A 24,878-nucleotide genomic window follows, 5' to 3' on the forward strand; every position below is an offset into this window, starting at 1 on the left:
GAAGGGATGAAATGGATATTCTGTCGAATTGAATTTTAATATTCAATAAGAAAATGTTGATTTGACTTCTATTATTGAGAGTTTTCTGTTTATTGCATGACGTTTCCGGGTAGATGGTCGATTTGTTTTCATTAAGTGTAGACGAGAATGTCTACAACTGAATCGATGATGCTGAATTTTTTCAAATATCTTAAGAAGATTGCGACCAATGAAGAATGCCTTGTTGGTATAATTGTCTTTCTTGAGATATTGGAAGCAATGCCTTATTCTAGATAAGGCATTGCTTCCAAGCCTCCGAAAAAGATGCGGCTTCAAGAATCCTGTTAATCATGATAAGGAACGAGATGAGTATATATGAATTGCTCAATCTTAGCATAAATGTTACCTGGATAGATTCTGGTTCTTTGCCTCTCCAATTGCGTGGGAAATTCGATTGAAGCTGTATTTCTATTTATCAGTGAAGAGTACTATGGCTCATTTCTCCTGGGTCCAGTCAACTTGTCGGCACTAATTAAAACTGGATTTTTTGCGTATAGGGTATTGAGGGAACAAAGACTGAATGGTCCTCGTGATAAAACCCCTCTCAAGGTGCTTTCTATAAAGGGTAGGGGAAAGTATAATACAAGCTCTCCTTTATGATAATTTCCGATTAATCCTCGTAGTTAGGGATATTCTTCAGACTGCTATATATTTTATTAATCCATTATTTCAATTATTATTGAAATAATATTATTATTATTATTGTTGCTCTTATATTATTTCTCCCGGATTGGGGGATTCCACTCCGTGATGGGTACTGCTACCAAGTACACGGAGTGGTAATGTCTGGTGTTACTGTTCGTCGAGGAAATCTCTGACTCTGTGTTACTGGTGTTACTGTTGGTCGAGGAAAAAATCTGAAACCACCCAAGTACACAGGGTGGTTGTAATGTCTGGTGTTACTGTCGGTAGAGGAAATCTCTGACTATCCTACAGGTATTCAGGATTGCGACTTTCTGGAGTTCCTTGTAGGGACTGCTGTGTACAGTCTTTGGAACCATAGAGGTGGTTGACACGATGATTGGGATAGTTGATACTTCTTGCATATGCTACATCTTGATCTCATGTCTCAGGTTCGTGTACTTCTTTATTATTATTATTATTATTATTATTATTATTATTGTTGTTACTCTACTATTATTTCTCCCTGATTGGGGGATTCCACTCCGTGATGAGTACTGCTACCTACATGTGTTCAGGATTGCGACTTTCTGGAATTCCTTGTAAGCGTTCTCTTGGAGACCTATTGCTGCTAGGCTGCTGTGTAGAGTCTTTGGAACCATACAGGTGGTTGACACGATGATCGGGATGGTTGATACTTCTTGCATATGCCACATATCGATCTCATGTCTCAGGTTCGTGTACTTCCTAATTTTTTCCTCATGGGTTTTCTGGACATTGCTAGTGTTGGGCACCGCTATGTCAGTCAGGTAGGTAGCCTTTTCCATCTTGTCCACAAGTGTTATGTGTGGTCTGTTGTGCAGGATTGTCTTATTTGTTATTATGGCGCGGTCCCAGTTCAGCTTGTGGGTTCAAGTCTCTAGTACTGCCTGGGGTTCGTACTTGTAGTATGGTACACTTTCTTTGGTCAACTGGTATTATTATTGTTGTTGTTGTGGCTCTTCTATTATTTCTCCCTGATTGGGGGAATTCCACTCCGTGACGGGTACTGCTACCAAGTACACAGGGTGGTTGTAATGTCTGGTGTTACTGTCGGTCGAGGAAATCTCTGACTATCCTATAGGTGTTCAGGATTGCGACTTTCTGGAGTTCCTTGTAGGTGTTCTCTGCGAGACCTATTGTTTCTAGGCTGCTGTGTAGAGTCTTTGGTACCATACCGGTGGTTGACACGATGATTGGGATGGTTGATACTTCTTGCATATGTCACATCTCCTTGATCTCATGTGTCAGGTTCGTGTACTTCTTTATTATTATTATTATTGTTGTTGCTCTTCTATTATTTCTCCCTGATTGGGGGATTCCACTCCGTGACGGGTACTGCTACCAAGTACACAGGGTGGTTGGTTGTAATGTCTGGTGTTAATGTCGGTCGAGGAAATCTCTGACTATCCTATAAGTGTTCAGGATTGCGACTTTCTGGAGTTCCTTGTAGGTGTTCTCTGCGAGACCTATTGTTTCTAGGCTGCTGTGTAGAGTCTTTGGTACCATACCGGTGGTTGACACGATGATTGGGATGGTTGATACTTCTTGCATATGTCACATCTCCTTGATCTCATGTGTTAGGTTCGTGTACTTCTTTATTATTATTATTATTGTTGTTGCTCTTATATTATTTCTTCCTGATTGGGGGATTCCACTCCGTGACGGGTACTGCTACCAAGTACACAGGGTGATTGTAATGTATTATTATTATTATTATTATTATTATTATCTTGGTTTACTTTTTGTGGCATTTATAAAATACTTATAAATTTATATCTTTTGTATTGTCACCTTATAATTTATTCGAATTCTATTTGTAGGGGACTGGAGGAATTGCGATATGCAGACAAATATTATATGCAAAAATCCAAATTCGCCAAACCCTGCAGCAGAAAAACAGAGTCCTCAAATATCGTTGCTCGGATATTGTCCATCTCCCTGGCAAGCTTTTGGTAGGTAGAATATTTTAGTTAATTACTACTAATATTAGAAATGTAATTATTCTTATTTTTTATGAAACTGCAACCGAAAATCTTAATGTAGTCCTGTAATGCAGTACTTGGACGCTGGTCTTGTTTTCTTTTGGAATATTTAGTGTGGTTTCATTAAGTGTCGACATGATTGTCTACGACTGAACCTGTCTACCCAGGTTGATTATTTAATTTGCAGAATGGAACTATCTTAATTTTAATCTTCGTCGATGAGGTCTGCTGGTGCTCTATAAATTTCGAAATAATGTCCTAGATGTATACTTCCGTCATCGATGAACCCACTCGTAGAAGCACTTCCGGACGCCATTTCTTGATAAGTTTTTGAGAGTGGTTGTCGGACACAGATTGTCGACCTTTGATATGCCTGTGCCACTTCAAAATTGCCGTAAACTTGTGGTATTTTTTTCACAGTCTCTGTAGTACTCATACCACATCGAACACAACAGCGAATAAAATCGTTGCTCAGTCTTCAGATCTTCCATTATGTAGCTCACAAAACGGTCCACACCAACAGTACGTAACTTAAGGCCACTTTTCAACTGCCAGAGATCACTCTAAAACTTGCAACTGTATTAGCGTATTCTTGGCAATATACTCTCCTGATATCTACCGACATCTCGCTGAAACGTAAGTGGTTGTACGGTGGCGCTGCTATTCTGCAAATTAAATTATCCCTCTGTGTAAATTAAAAAAAAATAAGAACTTATTGATCTAATTATTGTTTAATTCCATTTTACACAATGTTTATGCGTTTGCATTTTGATAATTACGAAAATTACTTTTTTGGTAATTATTGGTAGGAAATAAATGCTTTTTGGTCAACGAGGGATGTTCAGACAACACAGAAACTTGGGAAAATGCTCTGAAGAAGTGCTTAGATTTAGGTGGAACTCTGGCAACAATTCATTCTATGGAAGTACATAGTAAGTAAGCAATTTGTCAGAATTATCTCAAGAAATCTTATTTCTTTTGTGTATATTTGAAATGTAATTTACTTCCTTTCGCAACTGAGAGGAGTTACAATGCACATTCCTGCACGCAAACTGCAATTGATCCATTCCACTGCTAACATCACGAAATGTAAAAACATCACTCAAATGCGATTATCTGTTCAACACAGCTTGCAAAAACCAAGAGTAATATAAAAAGAAAAGCGAAAGTAAATAACTAATTATCTTATTATCATTTAATTACTAATTGATTACCTAGTAACATATAAAAGTAATTGTTTCCCCATCACAACGTAATGTTCATTCAATGTTTTTTAATACTGTATTCATTTCCTCCGGGATCTTCAACACGTATTTTACAGATTGTGATTTGATAAAATAAACAAGTTGCAACACGTGCTCCAGGTCATAGTATGCAGTCAACTTTTTTGTAATATACCTTTTCTTCTTTTTTTCCTCTCATTTTTTTTTAGTTCATTTGAAGTTCATTTGAATTCATTTGAGTACAGACTTCGTAGGGAACAAGAGTATATGCTATGGAAAGGATAAGCTACAGAAAATACAGTTAGAAATGTGCTGAGGGATTAACAAGGTTGTATGATATTATGATTCTTGATAATAATGGTGTGTTACGATATGGCAGGTACAAATGAAGTGGTGATTTTGTTACAAGGATTTTATTTCGTTAGTTACAATGAGTTAAGATATAAATACATTAAGAATTGCAAAGTATAGAAAGTATTCAAAGTATCCTTCATATTAATTTTCCGCACTCCTTTTTTTGCCATATCGTCCATTCAAGATGGACTGACTCCATTGCAAATGCATACCTCCTTACCTATTGGCTAACCGTCGTTTAGAAAGTTGGCGCGATGTTAGTGATAACATTGATGGAAAATGCCAAATCTGTACGTATCCTTGATGCGCAGTTCAAGTTGAGATTGTTATAGTGGTTCCCAATCTTTTATCATTCGAGCCACACTTCAGTTAAAAGACGCTATGTTCTTTGAACATCCGAAGAGTGATTATCATTGAACTCAATGGAGTTTCATCTCGCGGCACGTCAAAGTGCTGGGGTTAAAAACCAGTGTTATATTGACCATGTTAGTTGGAAACTTTATTCGAGTTCTGCTTAGTCTATCGAGTTTGGAGTAGATAGTGCGATTAGACTCCAAGCTACGAGCTTGGAATCTAACTCCACCAATGAGCTCGTAACTCTATTACCTACGCAGAAAAATTATCTTGCATACACAAGCCTATTCTTTGCAGCTAGGATACTGTTTTTGTTTTGAATTATCGAAACAAAATCAGGCTATCGCTGATAAACGATACTGCTAAAAGGTGGATCGTTTAAGTGAAGCCTGAGTTCACCAATACAAAAGGTGCATTGCATGATAACATTAAACCTCATGTTGCAAAATTATTGTAGAAAGAAATTGTAATCGTGTAAACTATTAATTAATTATTTTACTCTGATATGAGCCCTGGCCTTTGGCCGTGATGGGACAGTTTGAACTGTATTTATTTATCAATATTGCATTAGATTTACTTTCAATTAAAGATTTTCTTTCTCTCTCTCTCTAACTTTTCGGGATTTCTTCCATGTGGTTTTCATTTATTAAGATTTCTTCAAAGTTTTAGATGGAAACAACAGTTTTAAGCCAAATGTGACAAAATTGCTTTTTGCTTTCAATTTGTCAAATTTTATAAGCAGAGTCCAAATGACGAAAAGATGGGTGTGGGGGGGATTTTTTTTACCTGTACGCTTGCCAATATTCTATTTAAATCTTTACTCTATTTTCGTTTCCTTACCCCACCTTCCGCATCTGACTCGTGTACCTCACAGAAGAATCGGTTCGTATGATTATTTATTTTTTCCAGTCAGATTCTTGAGAATTGCTGTATTAAGTAAATACCTCCTTCGGACTAGGCTTGTGTATTCAAATTGACTAGTTACAACTTCATTAAAGGCTATATACAATTCTTTATTACACATATATACAGGAAATGAAGTTAAGAATAATTATGCACATATTATAGCATGATAATAACATATATGGTACATTATATGAACTATTCCGTTATGTAATTTTATATTCATAAACATCATTTAGTTAGAACGTGGATATTTAACACTTTCCATGAATCTCCATTATTATAACTTCTCTAATGTATAATCAATTTTTTTTTTTGGGATCACACTCAATTCCTTATCTAACTTTCTTATACAATTTTTTTATATAGCTGCACTAAACACAAACTTCCTCTGGCTAAATTACCATGATACAATTGAAACCATCCTATAAACTATTATTTATCCTAATTATCTGGTTTATACCTGCACTAAACAAAAAACCTTTTCTGACTTGGTCACCATAATACATTTGGATCATCTTATATGAGAGGATTTACCTTAATTATCCCTTTTAATTACCCGGTCTAATATAGCTACCTTACATCCTTTCCTTCATATTTAATTTGACTATCTCCATCTATTATCTGTTCATTACTATGTTCAATAACAATACTCCACTCATCTACATATACATACATATATCTTAGGGTATATTAATCATATGACCTTCACCTTTAATTCTCTTATTATTCCCTATAGTCCTAATAATCTAAAGTGTGTTTATGCTAATTTGGCACGTACTTCTAATTTCTGGCGGGATGTTTCTGTAAGGGCCTTCTACTTCTTCCTCGTTCAGGGCTGCTATCTTCCGCCATCCAGAGCTATATCTTGCTGCATCCAAGGCTGCTTCTCTGCTTTTCAGGACTTCTACTTTCTGTTTCCAGGGCTGCTACTCTGCTTTTCAAGACTGCTGCTTTCTGCTCCCGGGACTGCTACTTTCTTCTCCTGGGCTATTTCTAGGATATCATCGCCTTCCTCGGTGAACTTAGTCGTCTATACAAATCTTCTTCTTTCATTATTACTCTTTAACGAACCCCCTTTAACTACCCCTTACATGTTCATCCCTTTTTCTCACACCCTTATATTTTCGATAAACTCACTTCGCTTCGATTCCCTCCTCAACTCTATCTCCTCACTCTAATTCCACCCAACTCTTTCTCCCCCGCTGACCACATCACAGAAGTCAAACACAGAATGCTCTTCTCTCTCAATTTTTTCTCTCCTCGAACTTCACCCTTCCCCTCAATTTTGGCACTTCCCCCCAAGGACTCCAACCAATCTTCTTTTTCTGTTTAAATTTACGTTCCTTTCCATTCGCTAACACCATTCTCCCAAGTTGTCTCCCTAGCGCGCAAACCAACCCCTTTTTCGAACTTTCTTATTTTTTTTCTCACAGGCGGCCTGACCCTTTCATATCCGCCGGCAACCTCCAACAAACACTCATTTTATTTTCACACCTTTCTCTCTAAAAGTATCAGAAAACTCAAATATCAGTCAGCCTGACGCCGGTTTTATTTTGAAAGAACACTGGAAGTCCACTCACTTCCTGTTTTGGTTCTAACGGTGTCATGGATCAAAGGAGGCGCTTCGTATAATCCCGTTTCACGTCCTATTATTCTTCCTTAAGCAACCCCCTTCACGCCCGTTCTCAAATGACACCCCTTTACCTAGCCCTGCTGTTCCTGTTTGCTCTCTCATATTATTAGAATTACTTGTTTACCCCTTTGCTACTATAGTTAATTCTCACGCTTAAACTATCCCATCACTAAATCTAGCGTTCTTCAAATTTTAACATTACTTCTAGCAAAACAATTATTTTTATTTTAAATTTGTAAGATTTTACATCTTACAAGTGATAGCGAATGGAGGAAATTAAGCCTTTGTTCTTCTGGTATACGAGGGACATAAAATTGAGTGTAAGTTTTAAACGTCAGACGGTGGCGAACATTCGTTGTTCGTTGCTAGGGGCGGCGCGTGTTTGATTTCAAGCAGTTGTCTCATGGTAGCGGGCGAAGCACTCTGTTGGTGAGGTAATATAATGCTTTTGTGGACAACACTGAGAGTATGGTCTTTCTTCTGTAGACCTCTTTTATACAGAACTTTTTTTAATATTTAATATAGCAAGTAACAGTTCACTTTGGAAATCTCGTTACGTTAGCATTTGCCAATTGGTAGGTAGGTAGGTATACGCATTGCAGTACGGTTTGAAAATACAAATGTGAAATTACTGCAAAAGAGACATTTTATAACAGCCAAATAAATGAGGAATTCTAATATTCAAGAAATACACGATTATTAATAAAAATAACAATTAATAACTGGAAGTGTTGGTTGGTTACTTACTGTCAGTTTGTTGGAAAATAAAACAGGTAGTTATATTGGACTTGTTTCATTCGTTATCAATCCAATTTTATGAGTTGATGAAATCAAATTAGTGATGTTATTAAAATTGTCAGTTTAATGATATGTTTAAATTTATTTATTATTGAAGGAGACAATAATAAAGTTTAAAGAAAAAGACTTTTTTTTTTCCAGATTGTTTTTAAACTATTCAGTTTTTTAATTAATTATTACATTTTCTGTATATTTAAATTTTAATAGATTTCCTGACCAGTTTCATGACGGCATTTCAGACGAGCGTTTGGATAGGTCTCCATGAAGGGATTTTTAGCAATGAGTATATCTGGGCAGATAATTCGCCTGTAGACTTTAATAACTGGGCTGGCAGACAACCAACACACATATTTGGAAACGTACTGGTAAGAAAACGTTCGAACAGTATGGATTCACAGCAGAATACAATTTACTGTTTTATTCTTTAAAAGTTCAGGGCCTATACTTCGGCAATATTTTAAAGACAATCGAATGTATAATTCATTTGGATAAAGGTTTCGAAGGAAATCAAATTCCTTATTCCGGCAATTTTGCTGGAAAACTGAAACAGAGATCTTTTCATGAAGTTTTAAACGATGAAAATGGCTCTTCAGTACAATAGCTTCCTCAAACCTTAAGACTGCCGACAAAAGCATAAATTACTGAATTTAAGCTTTTGTAAAAAATAGACTATGGAGAGGCCATAGTCAATTTTTAAATTGAAACATCAAATAAAAAGTTATTAAAACCTATAGTTCTTAATGACGAACCACTTGCAGGTAAATAAACGCGAAGTTAGAATGAGATGATAAAATAAACGCAATTTTTTTTTTTTTATTTTTAGATTCCTGTACGTTGTGATTTCCGTGAAATACATAAGCATGAAATTATTCCAATAAACAAAAGAATAATTTAGGATTTTAGGAATTAATATGAAATCTAATAATAATTAGTGAAGGTGGAGTCAAGCAAACCAGCACTCTGCTGCAACAGATTTTCCATTCCTGCTGTACTCCTGGACACCTGATCTCTAGTGATCACCAGTTCTCTAAAACTGCTGGTATCAGACATGGTCTGATTCCAGCAGTTTTAGGAGAGAGAGAGAGAGAGAGAGAGAGAGAGAGAGAGAGAGAGAGAGAGAGAGAGAGCGGCTCTTGAAATGTTCAACTCTCAGGCGTAGATAGCAAGGTTCCCCCATAAACTGAGGCTTTTCGTCCAGCAAAACAGACAAATCGACCGTAGAACACGCGCAATTAACAGACTTAAGACACACAGCCCGCTATATGAATTTTAAATATTCGGGTAGCCTAATAGTTTGTTTTTGTTTTTTTGAAATGTTCAAGATCCGCCTATATAAGACACAACAACAGCTTGAGTCATGTTAAATTTAAGCATATTTTCGGGAGACGAATCCCTGACCGCCTTTCCTACTTGGGCGGGAAAACTACAGTGAGGAAATCTAACAAATATCTTAAAGGGTCAACAAAATCGAGGCGTGTGCCGGGCGGGAAAACACCAGGGACTGCCAGTGCGTAAAGGTGTTATTGTTTTAAGTAATTATTCATTCCAAGGAAGCAAGGTATGAATTATTCTTTTCTCTCTGTTCTGCACGGCAGGGGCTGTTCGGTTTCAACAATACCAAACTTATCAATAAATTTGTTTCAAGTTATTTGCTAATAGTGGCTCTCTATGCATCGCAGATTGTCATCTGCCTCAATAACATATATACGGCTGCTTTTGAGGTTTTGGCTTTTATGATTCCTTCTTCTTCTTCTTCTTTGGTCCTTAGCTGGCAGCTGGGGGAGGCGGTTGGCCACGCAACCAGTATGCTGCTGTAGGTGCCGCAGGGTTTCGGACTTGCTCTGTGATGTTCTTCCATACCTTACGATCCATGGCTTCAGTCCTGGCCTGGTTAAGGTCGAGACGTCGGCTCTTCAAGTCATCTTCCACTTGCTTGGCCCACGTTTTCCTAGGCGCGGTCCGTTGGATGCTCCATTGGGTGGGTCGTTGTCTCCAAAGGAGTGTAGATGGTATTCTGTTCGTGCCCATTCTACATACGTGGCCAAACCATCTGAGCCTTCGCTTCTGGATTTGGTCGGCAATGGTTGGCTGCTGTTGGCATCTGGTGCGGATGGTATCATTAGTGATGCGGTCGCGAAGAGAGATGCCCAAGATCTGCCGCAGGCATCGCATTTGGAATACCTCAAGTTTGTTCAAATCTAACTTGAGACAAATCCATGTTTCCGATCCGTAAAGAAGAATGGGCAGGATCAAAGTCCGGAAGAGTCGGATTTTAGTCTTTGTGGAAATGTTGGTCCTCTTCCACAGACACCATTTGAGCGAGGCGAACGCAGTGGCCGCCTGTCCAATTCTGCTGTGGATTTCCATGGTGGATGCAACTTTCTTCTCCTGGACCAGCGACCCAAGGTATTTAAAGTCCTGCACTTGCTCGATCTGGACGCCTTCGAGATAGATGGTGGCTTGCGACCCATCTGTTGTCAGGGCCTTTGTCTTACCAGCATTGATCTTCAAACCGTATGGCCGGGCAATGCGGGCAATGTCGTAGAGGATGTCCGTGGCTTCAGCGTCGTTACCGGCAAGGATAGCACTATCATCACTATGATTCCTTAATATAACTACCGGACAACCCTTGCTGTTTTAGGGGCTGTGTTGTAATCGTTGCATGGGATAACCCCCATGAAAACGGATTGTTACTACTACAAACATCATTACCCTCTCTAAACTTATTATGGATATCCTATAAGCTTCATAATGCTAGGAAAGGTCAGTGGAACAAGGAGAAGAGGTCCGCAAAGAACACGCTGGCCAGACTACATTAAGAGCGACACTGGCACGAGCGTGAAGGACTTGAAAGAAGCTGTTGAAGACCGGACAGCATGGGGGCAGCTCGCTTTTAAAGTCTCCGAAAGTCGGCTTCAACTGAAAGGATCAAAATAAACAATAAGCTTCATATACATCCATAATGTCATCAACAATTTACCTAGGACTAACAGAAGGAGTGAAGTATGACTTTTCTCAACCAAAATTTGATGGATGAAGGAGTGCCTAAAATTATGACTAATATCAATCGTTAGAAATTCTAACCCCGAATGGAATTTCCAACAGTTGATCAGTTGATATCAACCCTGAGATGACCTGTGAGGACAAAGCTTATAAAACAATGGTCTTTGCCGATATATTTCACGCGAAGTTTTAAACCTTTAAGGCACCGGCGAAGTGATCTGATAGAAGTGTATAAAGCCTTGAATGGTTTGAGCACGCTCAATGCTGATGGGATTCTTCTTCTTGCTCAGAATAATCACCTGAGAGGGCATAAATTCAAATTGAGAAAAGACAGATGTAGAATAGACGTGAGGAAATTTGCCTTTAGCCAGCGGGTGGTTGGTTGGTGGAATAGACTTCCATCCCTTGTCGTGGAAGTTGATAGCCCAAATAAGTTTAAGGCTCAGCTGGACAGGTATTTCGAACGAACAGAGGGGTGAAGTGGAAGTGGTTATTTTTTATTTATTTATTTATTTATTATTATTATTATTATTATTTTTTTTTTTTTTTTTGGCTGATGCTGCATAAGCTTGCTTTCCTGCATCAAATGCCTCTACTAATGCTAATGCTATACAGAAGAAAACAACTAGTATTATTCAGGCAAGCTTGTTAGTTATAGTTGTTGTTAGCAATTGTTGGTTTTTTGAACGCATTTAGGTGCAGTACGATTGTTACAGCATTAGCAGTAGCAATCATACTATTGATGTTGAAACGTCTTAAAATTCCAAAAATTGGGATAAATTTGTCGATCAAAATAGCTCGATACATGTTATTTGTGAGGGGAAATGTGAATTTTGCTTAGATTAAACATATAAGCGTATATGTAGTCTTATAGTTATTGTTACGCTGGTTATTTTTATTTTTAATTTAGATAAAGAGTTTTTGTAGATTACTACTTAATATATGTAAACCCGTTATTTCGTTCGAATCTTGCAGCCATTGTTTTTGTATAGAGTAGTAGGGAATTCAAATTTTTAATTGTGGTAACTAGGCAGCTCTAATGTATAATTATATAGCGTAATATGCATCACTGCATTTAGGATTCTATTAGATAGCGTAGTATTGACAATTAATTAATTAAATTTATTGTTCTTATTAATTTAAAATATCATGCCCCAGACTAGAGCAGCAAAGCAACAGGCTCAAAGTGGCATGAGTGCTGTGACTCGGGGTAGAACTGAGGGGGGCAATTCTCCAACCCATCACAGCCTAAAAAAAAAGTGCAACTTGTGAAAGGTTTGACGAACTCTCTGAACAGAACATGATCTAGCCAAGGAGGATGTCTTTGTGTGTGCCAGATGCAGAGAATGTCTAGCAATTAGGCATCAACTCAGCGTTCTACTGGGTGTCTATGAGAGCTTGAAGTGTAGGGTAGATGCCCTTGAAGAAATTAATATGAGGGGCCCGTCAAGCTCTCAGCTGCCCAACTCAACACTAGAGCTCACTCCTAGGCATCAGGCAACACAGCGGCAATCTCCAAGGCAGAATGCGCTGGGCCCAAAGGAACTAGTTATTGTTGGTGACCCTATTGTCAGGGAGATGGGGATTATATTGTGTAAAAAGGATAGATGGAATAGGACAAGGGTATGTTTGCCAGAGGCAAATGTTGATGACGTTGTAAAGCATATATCATCTTTTAAGGGCACAAACGGTGATATTGTTGTACACGTTGGCACCAATGACATTAAGAGTAGGAGAACTGCAGATTTACTTAAAAAGTACAGGTCAATGTTGCAAAAAAAGTCGAGTGTCAGAGCTAAATTTGAAAGTGTCTGCAATTCTGCCCAGACATGATAGGAAGGAATACATTATAAAAGCCTTGTCAATCAATTCGGCCCTGGAGGGAATGTGCAAAGCTCAAGGGGTAGAATTTTTTTCAGCGTGGTCTGTGTTTGTTAACAGGAGAGACTGCTTCTACAGGGATGGGATACACTTAAATAGAAAGGGTGCAAGAATATTTGCAGAAGCGAGGCAGTGTTAGGTGGGTCAGAAAACTGCTAGCTTGCTTGGGGAGATTCACAGACTAAAAGGTTAAAAGTAGTTGCAGGCAGAGGTGGAAGTGATTCTTGCACAACTTCTATTAAAATAAGTAGCGATCTGGAGTGAGGGTGCTGGGGGTTTCAGGGACTGATGGCAGTCATCGTGAAACAGGTGGGTATATGGGATGTGTTAGAGTAACTAATAATAAGGATAGGTACATGTATATTTGCATGTATACCATTGCTAGAAGTATAGTAAATAAATTTGATGAATTTGAAGTGTTGGTCAAGACATCAAAGGCGAATATTGTTGGGATAGCAGAGACGTGGTGTCACACAGATATAAGGAATGCAGAACTGAAATTTGGGGAGTACAATGTGTACAGAAAGGATAGACAGGATAGGAAGGGAGGAGGTGTCATGCTGTTAATTAAGAAAAGCATAAAATCAAAAGAAGTGCATCCAGTTGATATAGATGAACAGTGCACTGTTGAGTCAGTTTGGTGTGACATAAGCACTGCGAAATAAAAATAAGAGTAGGAGTGTATTATAGGCCTACTGATTCGAATGAGTACAATGAACAATTGTACAGAGAAATAGAGTGGGAACTTGTGGGTTGGTCATTCACACACTAGTAAGACTTTTGTGGATTTATTGGATGATTGTTTTTTGCAGCAGCATGTTCGAGAGGCAACCAGAGAAGGTACAAGAGTATCTATCTGGTTATCAGCAGTGATCATTCGTGTATTAAGAATTTGCAGATAAAGGAGCCACTAGGTAGCGGCGATCACAGTGTACTGATGTGGGATTTACTTAAAGATATAATTGCCATCAGGGGTGAAGGAAAGGGTTTTTGCTTCCGTAAAGGTGGGTACAGTGGTCTCAGACAGTTTTTAAATTCTGTACAGTGGGATCAACTGACGATGTTACCAACAGTAAGTTCTGAGTGGGAAGAGTTCAAGGAATTAATCGTGGATGCTACTAAAAGTTTCATACCTATTAAGAAATACTGTTCAAGGATTGGGCCTAAATGGTTATCAAATGAACTAATGAGACTCGTGACAGAGAAGAAAGATGCATGGGATGCATATAAATTATCAAGCGACTCAGAAGCCTATGGCAGATATAAGCTAGTCTGTAATCAGGTCACAAAGGAGGTTAGGCAGGCGAAGGCAGATTACAAGAAATCTTTGGCAAAGGATGCTAAGAAAAACAGCAAGGATTTCTTTACTTATATTTCTTTACTTTACTTATAACTCTAAAAGGAAGTGGATGAATCTGATTGGTCCACTTGATATTGATGGTTCGACTGTTGATGATCTTGCTCAGATAGCAAACAAACTGAATGAGTATTTTGCATCTACATTCACACATGAGGAATTATAAAGGTTTGAAAATGGCAGAAGGTTATCAAATTGTAGCAGGGTGCTTAATGATTTTGTAATAACTGAGAGCAAAGTGAAGGAGAAATTGTTGAAGTTAAACATAAGAAAGGCACCTGGGTTGGATGGGATCTTTCCAGTTATATTAAAGGAGGCAGCAAAACAACTAAGCAAATCCTTAGCCAAAATTATGAGAGCACCTTGGACTCAGGGAATGTTCTCACTGACTGGAGATGTGCAAATGTATCCCCAATTCACAAAGGGGGTTCGAAGGTTGAAATGAGTAATTAGACCAGTTAGTTTAACTTCTGTTCTGGGTAAAATAATGGCGTCACTGGTTAAAAATGCATTGCAGGATCATCTAGACAAGACTGCAGCAATAATTCAGACACAGCATGGGTTTGTTAAGGAAAAGTCTTGTCTGACAAATTTGATAGGATATTATGATGTGGTTACAAAGGAACTGGATGCAAAAAATAATTTTGATATCATATATTTGGATTTCAGGAAAGCTTTTGACACTGTTGCACATGGAAGACTATTGTACAAATTGAAGCAGAATGGTATTAAGGGTAAGTTGCTACAATGGATAAAAAGATGGTTGAGTGGGAGAAGACAGAGGGTGGTAATTAATGGGTGCTGCTCTTTGTGGACTAATGTTATTAGTGGAGTCCCACAGGGTTCAGTGTTGGGTCCTCTGTTGTTTTGTATATTTATCAATGATATTGATGACGGTATATCAGGCTTAGTGTCGAAGTTTGCAAATGATACAAAGGTTGGCAGGGTTGTTAATGACAGTAATGGCAGTGTGCTACTGCAACAGGATCTAGATAATTTGGTCAGATGGGTTAAGAAGTGGCAACTGAAGTTTAACCTTGACAAATGCAAAGTACTGCATATGGGTAGAAATAACCCCAGAGAAACAGAGGTGGTAGATTGTGCAGTCAGATATTAAGTTTTCTGACTGCAGCCTGTCTGCATTGCTGGTCACGGAGTTTTGTCAATGATATATAGGAATTTTGCTATCAGGGAAAAGGAGGTGATTGTCCCTCTGTATAAGGCAATGGTCAGGCCACGCCTTGAGTACTGCGTACAGGTCTGGAGGCCTCATTTAGGGAAAGATGTAGATTTGCTTGAGTGTGTACAGAGAAGGGCAACAAGATTGGTGAGGGGAATGAAGGGATCCTCTTACCAAGAGAGGATTAAGTTCTGCAAATTGCAGTGGCTGGAGACTAGGCACCTGCTCGGTGATCTGATTGAGGTGTATAAGGCCTTGAATGGGTTGAGCACGCTGAATTCTGATGGGATCTTTCCACTTGTTCAGATTACGAACCTAAGGGGGCATAAATTCAAATTAAAAAATGACAGATGTAGAATAGATGTGCGGAAATTTGCCTTTAGCCAGTGGGTGGTTAATTGCTGAAACAAACTTCCATCTGTTGTTGTGGAAGTTTATAGGTTAAGTAAATTTAAGGAGGAACTGGACAGGCATTTGGAGGGAATGGTGCGATTTTTTTTTTTTTTTTTTTGGCTGATGCTGCATAAGCTCATACACTTGCTTTCTTGCATCACATGCCACTACTAATAATAATAATACTAATAATAATACCTTCCAATTCGCCTAAGCTTCTCACCCACCATTTAGGTAGGACTTCTGGTTCGTGGTTTTATTCTTTTCCTACAGTACTAATTGCCTTCTTCTTCTTCTTCACTCGGGTACCTCCTCATTCCATTTTTTTGGAGACATATAAGACAGTAAATAGATTAAGAAACATTTTTCTTGTGACATTTCGGCTTTGGCACTTTTACCATTGCTAACTCAACTTCCAGGAGATTTACATAATCACAAATAATCATAACATTTAGGTAAAGGCAGAGCTGGCTAGCCATACGAGCCGGAGTAAATATTTTTTAAAGACTACTTTGCATTTAAATTATTCAATATACAGGGTGTTTAAAAATACACGGTATAACTTCAGGAATGAGTTCCTCATATGTAGACAATAAAAATATTTTATATCAACATAGTTCCGGAAATGCTTAGTTCCTGAGTTATTAACCAGAATGTCTTATCTCCCGCAGGTGATTTCCTTCATCACAAGGTACTGACAGAATCTGGTGGTTTTCCATTCCGGCCATGTACTCAAATCAGGAGCGAGCGGATATGGACTTTATGTACGGTTTCGCAGACGACAATGCCCTGGAGGCTCGTCGTTTTACCACGAAAGGTTCCCAGAACCAAGGTGTCCAGACAGGAAAACGTTTGAAGATATCCATCGCCGCCTTTGTGAAAATGGGACCTTTACACCTCGTGCTACCGACAGAGGACGACCAAGATCTACGACTCCGGAAGTAGAGGAGCAGATTTTGGATGTTGTGCATGCTACTCCTGGAATCAGCACACGCAGAATAGCAATGCAACTGGCTGTTCAACGTTCGACTATTTGGAAAGTGTTGCGAGAACACCAACTGATGTGGAAACTCTCCGCAATCGAATTGTGGCAGGTTGTGAGTCAATACGAAACATGCCAGGAATTTGGCATCGTCTTCGCGAGTCCATGAGACGTCGATGTGAGGCCTGTATTCAGACAGAAGGTGGACATTTTGAACAATTACTATAAAGTGATATGAACAGTTAAGTGTCATAGACAGACCTTCAAAACTCGGAAACCAAGCATTTCCGGAACTATGTTGATATAAAATATTTTTATTGTTTCCATATGAGAAACTCATTCCTGAAGTTATGCCTTGTATTTTTGAGACACCCTGTATAATGTGCCATGTATATTGATGGTCGTGTTTAACCTCCTATTATATGGAAGCTGTGTTCAGTTGGATGTAATTTTTTTAATTTTCTCTTTGTTTAAAAAATAACGATAATAATAATTCTTCACTTTAAAATACGTAAAATATAGTCATTCATGTGAAAATGCATACGCATCAGAGGTTTTTTCAGAGAAGAAAAAATTGATGATCGTAAGGAGAATGATCTCACCTCTAGGGAATACGTTTGAGTAACTCCATAAGAAGTCTGCCTACTGTAGAGCGAATTGTCCTACACCTACGCACACCAGTATCTAACATGTTTTGACTTTTATCGCTTTCGTTGGAAATAAATAAATATAAAATGCGAACAAGAATGTACCAACAATGGAAATGAGGCGAACCTTCTTTGGAAGCGGAGAGCTGTAGTGGTTCCATAGCAAATTCTCTTTTTTTTTCTGGTTTTTTGGTTCCTAATCGTAAAATCAGGAGTCATTTTGAATAATACAAAGCTCCTTAACGTTCTCTGCTGCTAGTAATGCATAACACATTGCGGGCAAGTTGGTTGCCTGGTTGTAGTAGGGTTTTAGGCGTATAAGCGATTGTACTGTAAATTGCAGGTATTCTGTGTTGAGTTTCTGTTTGCTGGACAAAAAAAAAAAAAAAAAAAAGGCCGCGGACGGCGATTGTACTAACTACACCAACTATGCTACCCACGAAGGAAGGCGTTGCGGACAAGGATCCCTTTGCACATTTTGGTGGTAATTTTAGCGTTAGCATTAGCAGTGGCAAATGATCCAAGAAAGCAAGTTTACACATCAGCCAAAAAAAAAAAAAAAAAAAATGACACTTCCCATTTCACCTAATCATTCCCTATATATTTTGTCTAGTTCTTTGAATTTATTTAAGCTATCAACTTTCACAACAACAGATGGAAGTTTGTTCCAGCAATCAACCACTCTCTGGCTTAAGGTAAAATTCTGCACATCCATTCTGCAACCGTTGCAACCGTCCTTCCACTATTTGAATTTGGCCCCCCCTCATGTTTGTGGTCTAAGCAAGAGGAAAAATCGCATCAGCACTGAGCTTGCTCAATCCTGATGGGATTCAAAGCCTTTAACACCTCAATCAGATCACTACACAGGTGCCTAGTCTCCGAACGCTGCAATTTGCAGAACCTCTTTGTTTCCCTCACCAATTTCTTTGCCCTTCTCTGTAATCCTTCCAGCAGTTCCATATCCTTCCTAAAATGAGGCCTTCAGACCTGTATGCAGTGCTCAAGAGGTGGTTTGACCATTGCTATATAGAGTGGGATAATCATCTCCATGTCCCTGCTAGCAAAATTCCTTTATATCATTGACAAAATCCCATGAGCAGTCCTGGCAACCTGTCTGTATTGCTCAGAGAACTTCATCTGCAAACATGGACAGTAAGCCTGGTATGCCTTCATCAAGATCATTATAGAAATAATGATACTGACTAGATTTCCCCTTAATAAACCCATGCTGTGTCGGAATTTTAATTGCGGCCTTGTGTAGATGATCCTACATTACTTCTTTTATCAGTGACTCTATTATTTTCCCTGGGACAAAAGTTAAACTAACTGGTCTATAGTTATTCGTGTCTCTCTTTGATCCCCCTTTATGAATTGGGGATACATTCCTCCCCTGAATTCAAGGATGTTCTCATAATTGGGAACTAATGGTTTGCTTACTTTCTTTGCTGCCGAACTCAATTTAATTGGATTGATCCCTCCCTCAATTAATTGGGTAGATTCCATCCACCCTAGGTGCCTTTCTTATGTTTAACTTCAACAATTTCTCTTCTACTTCCATCTCTGTTATTGCAAAATTATTTAGCTCTCTGTTAGATTTTGATAAACTCCCGGAATTTCCTTTCCTGAAGAATTCGTCATGTGTGAATGTCCATGCAAAATACACTTTTAGTTTGTCAGCATCTTGAGCCCATCGATATAGAGTGAACCAATGTGATCATCCCCTTCCTTCTAGTGTTTAAATACGTAAAGAAGTCTTTGCTGTTTTTCTTTGCATCTTTCGCCAGTGATTTATCGTAATCTGTCTTCCCTGTGATTTGGTTACAGACTAGTTTATATCTACCATACACTTCTGTGTCGTTTGATAATTTATATGCATCTCATGCATTTTTCTTCTTTGCCACGTGTCTCATCAGTTCATCTGATCCATTTAGGCCTATACATTGAACAGTATTTCTTAGTTTGTACGAAAAGCCTAGTAGCTTCTATGATTAATTCCTCGAATGCTTCCGATTTAGAATTTGCTGATAGTAACATCATCAGTTGGTCCCAATGTATAGAATTTATAAACTTCTGAGACATTGTAGTCACATTTACGAGAGCAAAACCCTTCCTTTTAGCCTTGATCTTGAAGGTAGTTACATCTTTAAGTAAATCTATACCACTAGGTGGCAGTGACCACTCTGATCTGGAACTACTAGGTGACAGTGACTACTGCCACCTAATGGTTCTACCAATTTTGTTGCCCTTTTTTTAGTTCAAAAAGGAACCAAACCACCAATTTATAACCACCAATTTGGTTCCTTTATCTGCAGAATCTTAATGCATGAATAATCACTGCTGATAATCAGATCAAGAGTTTTACTTCCTCTGGTTGCTATAGAAAACAGTCATCCAATAAATCTACAAAAGTCTTGCTAGTATGTGAGTGACCAACCCACAAGTTCCAGCCAATATTGGAAAGTTAAAATCCGCCATTATGAAACATTTTGAATTACTGTCCCACTCTATTTCTCTGTACAACTGTTTGGTGCACTCATCAGAATCATTACGCCTATAACAGACTTATACTCTATTTTTGCTTTCCCAGCGCTTATGTCACAACAAACTGATTCAATATTGCACTGGCTACCCATGTCAACCGGATTTTATGTGCTTCTTATCTAACAGCATAACCCCTTCCACCTCCTATTCTGTCTCTCCTTTCTGTATGCATTGTACTCCCCATATTCAAATACTGCATCACTTATATCTGAGTGTTGTTGTAGTAGAGTTTTAGGAGCATCAGCGACTAAGTCCATATTTCTCCGTATACATTGAAAGGACAGAATTCATGAGATACCTGGTTCCTGGGCAACGCGACGCTGTCACCCCTCTCGCTAGTGGACGAACCCACCGCTTGGCAGGTATATTGGGACACTGCATCACTGTATTCATGTAGACGGTAATTCCATGTCAGTATGGATAAATGTCGTGCGTTAACCGACTTTGAAAGAAAGATGATAGTGGGTGCCTGACGCATGGGTAACTCTATCGCGGAGGTGGTACAGAAATTGCTTTATCTCCATTCGACAGTACCAAAAGTGTATCGGGAATACGCCACTTCCGGAATAGCATCTCATCATGAACACGCTGTGGGTGGAGAAAGGCGGTTGATGAACGTGGCCGTCGATGTCTATCTCGAATTGTTTCAGCCAACCGGAGAGCGACAGTAGCACAAATCACCGCCGACTTCAACGAGGGAGGTGCCAGAAACGTCTCCACCAAGACTATAGGCGATCATTAGCCGCAATAGGTTATAGGAGCCGCCGACCCACCAGAGTCCCATTGCTAACACCATGACACAGGACTGTACGCCTCAACTGGACGAAAGAACATCGGCACTGGACCTTGGATGATTGGAGACTGATTTCCTGGTCCAATGAGTCCCGTTTCCAGTTATTTTGAGCGGACGAGAAGGCGGAAACCGCACGAATCTATGCACCCGTAATGACAACAAGGAACTGTTCAGGCAGGTGGACGGTCTGTAATGGTCTGGGGCGTGTTCAATGGCACACGGTGGGACCTCTGGTACGTCCAGACGCATCTTTGAAGGTTAAGATTACGTGTCTATCTTTGCAAATGACCTTCATGGTCATCGTGCACCCACAGGGCAATGGACCCTTCCAGCAGGACAATGGTGACTCCACAGAACCGTGGTGACTAGAACATGGTTCGAAAGTCATTTCGCAGATTTTACCACCATGGAATGGCCTCCCCGTTCACCGGACGTGAACCCTGTGGAGCATCTTTGGGATGCTGTGGAAAGGTCCGTTCGAGCTTTGGATCATCCACCAGGAATGCGACGGAATTCTGGACAGTAAGCATGGATGGAAATACCTGGGGAACGCTTTCGTGAACTAGTGGACTCAATGCTTCGCCGTGTGACTGCCCTTATCAGGACGAAAGGTGGGCCTACCTGTTACTAGGTAAGTATTCCATGATTTCTGTCCGTTAATGTATACTGACTGTAAATTACATGTGTTCTGTATTCAATTTTTTATTTGCTGGACGAAAAACCAAAGTTTGGGGATTTGTGCTCTATGGATAATACAAGTGGCTATGCATTATAGTATACACAGTACCAGCAACGACATTCACCACTTTCGTTAAGATGCCACACCAGTAAGTTGCCGGTGGAGAACTTTCGCCTTTCAATCGTAGAATGATTATTAGAATCATGTTCGAGTCCTGGTCATGGACGGCAACTGGATGGCCGATTGATGGACAGAAAAATATAAGTAGTGTTTGCACTGCTTGTATCTACAAAATTCTTCATAAAGATTTGCGTGCAATTAACGTCATTATCTGGAGAAGATCATCGGTGTCATTAACTAAATTCAGAATATGTGCTGATTTGGTTTGACTCCAATGTATGACTTACACGCATACACTTTTATAACTACAAATGTAAACTGTCATTAAAAACATGTTAACTCTGTTTATTTCTTTTGTATAGGAACAATGCGTTGAGTTATGGATGTCTGAGCAGGGAAAGTGGAATGATGCTCCCTGTTCCGCTAAAAAGCCTTTCATCTGTGAGACCAGGCAAAGTAAGCAATTTCTATTTTACTTTAAAAAAATGCGTATATGAGCAGAAATGTGTAAGGTAGTACAATCTACATCAAATTCAGTGATCATAGATTGCCAATCAGGGATTGACATCTTCAGAAAGCACATAACGTGAATTATCCTACAAGGGAAGTACCGCATCTCAGCATTCCAATTAAATGAATGTCTATAAATTGTTATTCTGTTAATAACAATCTATAGACAATTCAAAATAAGTTTAGAAAAGGAAATATGATGTAGAATTTGACACTTACATTTTTACAGTTCACAATATAGATTTCATTCCTTCATTTCTGCAGTTATACAAAGCAGGTTTTATAAGACATGTTTTCAAGATCCTATAATCGGTTTACTAAGCTAAAAAACTATTGGTTGGTTGTTGTGTAGGATTTTATGAGATTTTCATTAAATTTTACTGTTGGGTTCTGTTGAAAGATTTCTCGAGCCATTATAAGTTTCCTTAAAATCAGACCAATAAAAATTTGGCAAATTTTCCCCCTTAAAATTTCGCGTTATCCCTGTACATACGTGGCAGTATATTTCGAATGCTTGAGAATTACTCAACGAGGAAAAGTCAAATCGTCGCCAATATCTTGAGTTATATTCTATTAGTCCCTGGACGCGGTTTTGGATCACTTCCGATTCGATAGTCGTTTTCAGTTTGTCCCATCTACGTAAATCTATATTAGTTTGAAGTTTCAAACATTACTCAAGTAGGAAAAATTTTCATCGACACAAAATTTTCAAAGTATGTTATTTTGGTCTCTGGAGACGTTTTAAGTCCAATTCTTATTCAGTTATCTCCTCCCCAGTCTTTCTATCTACAGAAACATTGCTATAAATTTGTAACAGTAGCTCTGTTCCTTCAAAATTTCAGGATTTTTTGTTAGAATATTCTTTTCTGACATAGCCCTCTGGCGACCTTGGCCATCTCTTCTTTTAATAGTTCCTGTGTCCTGAAACTGCTTCCCTAGTGCCGAGAAGACAATGCGTGACATACCCAACGTGCCACCTCCGCCTGCGACTGCCCGGCATCAAGTCATCCAGCGGCCCGCCATCTCACAGAATCATCTAAACGATGATGACTTACCATCCTGAGTACTGGAGATGTGGCTCTCCCACTGAGCAAACCAAAAAAACGGAAATGAAGTGAACAACGTGAGGCTCTGTAAGGTAAGACTCTGTAAGATCGATGCCTATTATGTCAATATTCGCCTTCAATGGTACTATTCACAATAAAATATTCAAGAGGAATTTTTGTTCTGGTAATTTTGTCGAGCATTTAATGTATAATAACAATATTCATTTCTTTAATATTTTAATTTATTAAAATATTTTCATTTGTTCATTTCTTTAATTTTCATTTCGTTAATTATTTTCAGTTGTGAGGTGCGACTCTTCTGATTCCCAGTGGTTCTTCTTCAATGATTACTGTTACAGCATCATCTGGGGAAACTTCACGTGGCACCGTGCTAAAGAATACTGCGAAAAGAACAACTCTTCAGTAACTTCGATTCACAGTGAAAAAGAAATAGAGTTCTTGTTGCGCGTGGTGAGTAAGAACTAATTCTTTCTTTAATCAAGCTATATAAATTAAATGCGCAGATTTTCAGTTAGTTTACATAGAAAACGGCATCTGGAAACGAGGTCACACTTGCGAATATAATTTCTTTATATTCGCATTTGTCTCGCCAAATATTTGTCTTGCCAAAAGCTCAAAGGTATTATGCACTACCTTGCTAATTTATTAGAGACTCATCTCGACATGCACTCGTCTTTCGTTTTAGGAAAATAGAATAGTCCGCAATGGATCAGGTAAGTGTCTGACTCAAGATTGCTAGGACAAACCTATGAGAAGAGTTGCAGTTCCTCAGTGCAGTTGTTAGAGATGTACCATGGGAAAAGCAGACTACTTCACGAGAGGAATAATCATAAGTGTTAGTGCACTGTTACGAGCAAAAGAGGAGTTCACTCATATATCAATACAGAGAGAGAGAGTATGGGAGTTTTATTCATTGATTCAGCTGGAAAAATCAGCAGAGAGAAGAAGGCTCGTCGGTAAAAGATACTCCACGACCGAGATCGGAGATCTCGGTCGTGGAGTATCTTTTCTAAGCCAATTTCTCCGATTTCAGTGGGGTCAGGATGGTCGCTGAATCGTTGTAACATGCAATCCATTCAGATGAATCACATTTCTTATTGGTTATCACTTCGCACGAGAGTGTGAAGAAAGCCACACAAATTAATGCATCTCGAATGCATCCCTGCTTCTGCGCAGGGTAGTAGGGGGGTGGTGTTTCGTTTGTTTTTCTGGTACTCCACAGGTTCTTATATTAGTCTGAAGGTTGAATGTGGGCATTGTTGCGGATGAGGATTATCTCATAATATTGAACTAAAGTAAAGTACTCACTTGTGACGGACTGTTCCAAGATGAGAATACTGCAGCTCATAGGGTACAAATTGGACAACAGTGGTACACAGAGCACTTAGGCGATATGTTCCGCATATGTCTTGGCGTACTCAGTCGATGTACATTTATTGTTGGTTGTTGTAAGGTTTTAGGCGTACCAGCAACTTAGGCCATCCTGCGCTGTATGTGATAAGTCTGTAAGTTGCGTGTTTTTTCTGGTCGATTTGCTGCTTGCTGGACGAAAAATCCGAGTTTCCGGGAGAAAACCGTGATATCCTCGCCTGAGACATTAAATTAATCACGTTGTGAAAAAAGGCTCATAAAAATTCCTTGCTTCATTGAAGGTATTCGACTCAGGTCTTTTCCACCTGCTGTGTGGTGGGCGGTGATTTTACCAACTGTGATTAGCCAATTTGGATAAGAACACCTTTCAACTTTAAAGTATTATAACATGCCACAAAACTG

At 39.0% G+C, this 24,878-nt stretch overlaps 1 protein-coding gene across 2 annotated transcripts in view; it reads left to right on the forward strand.

Moving 5' to 3' along the window:
• LOC150089768 (macrophage mannose receptor 1-like) overlaps positions 1-24,878 on the forward strand; it is a 121,590-nt gene that overhangs the window by 54,175 nt on the left and 42,537 nt on the right. For both annotated transcript variants that reach the window (XM_090389646.1, XM_090389647.1), the window contains exons 7-11: positions 2,523-2,654; positions 3,494-3,616; positions 8,160-8,317; positions 21,891-21,984; positions 23,386-23,555. In XM_090389646.1, coding sequence (XP_090245772.1) covers positions 2,523-2,654; positions 3,494-3,616; positions 8,160-8,317; positions 21,891-21,984; positions 23,386-23,555 — 677 coding nt within the window. The remainder of the gene's footprint in view (positions 1-2,522; positions 2,655-3,493; positions 3,617-8,159; positions 8,318-21,890; positions 21,985-23,385; positions 23,556-24,878) is intronic.

This window comes from Mastigoproctus giganteus, chromosome 2, assembly GCF_048544385.1.
Source record: "Mastigoproctus giganteus isolate SK-2022 chromosome 2, ASM4854438v1, whole genome shotgun sequence".
NCBI lineage: Eukaryota > Metazoa > Arthropoda > Arachnida > Uropygi > Thelyphonidae > Mastigoproctus > Mastigoproctus giganteus.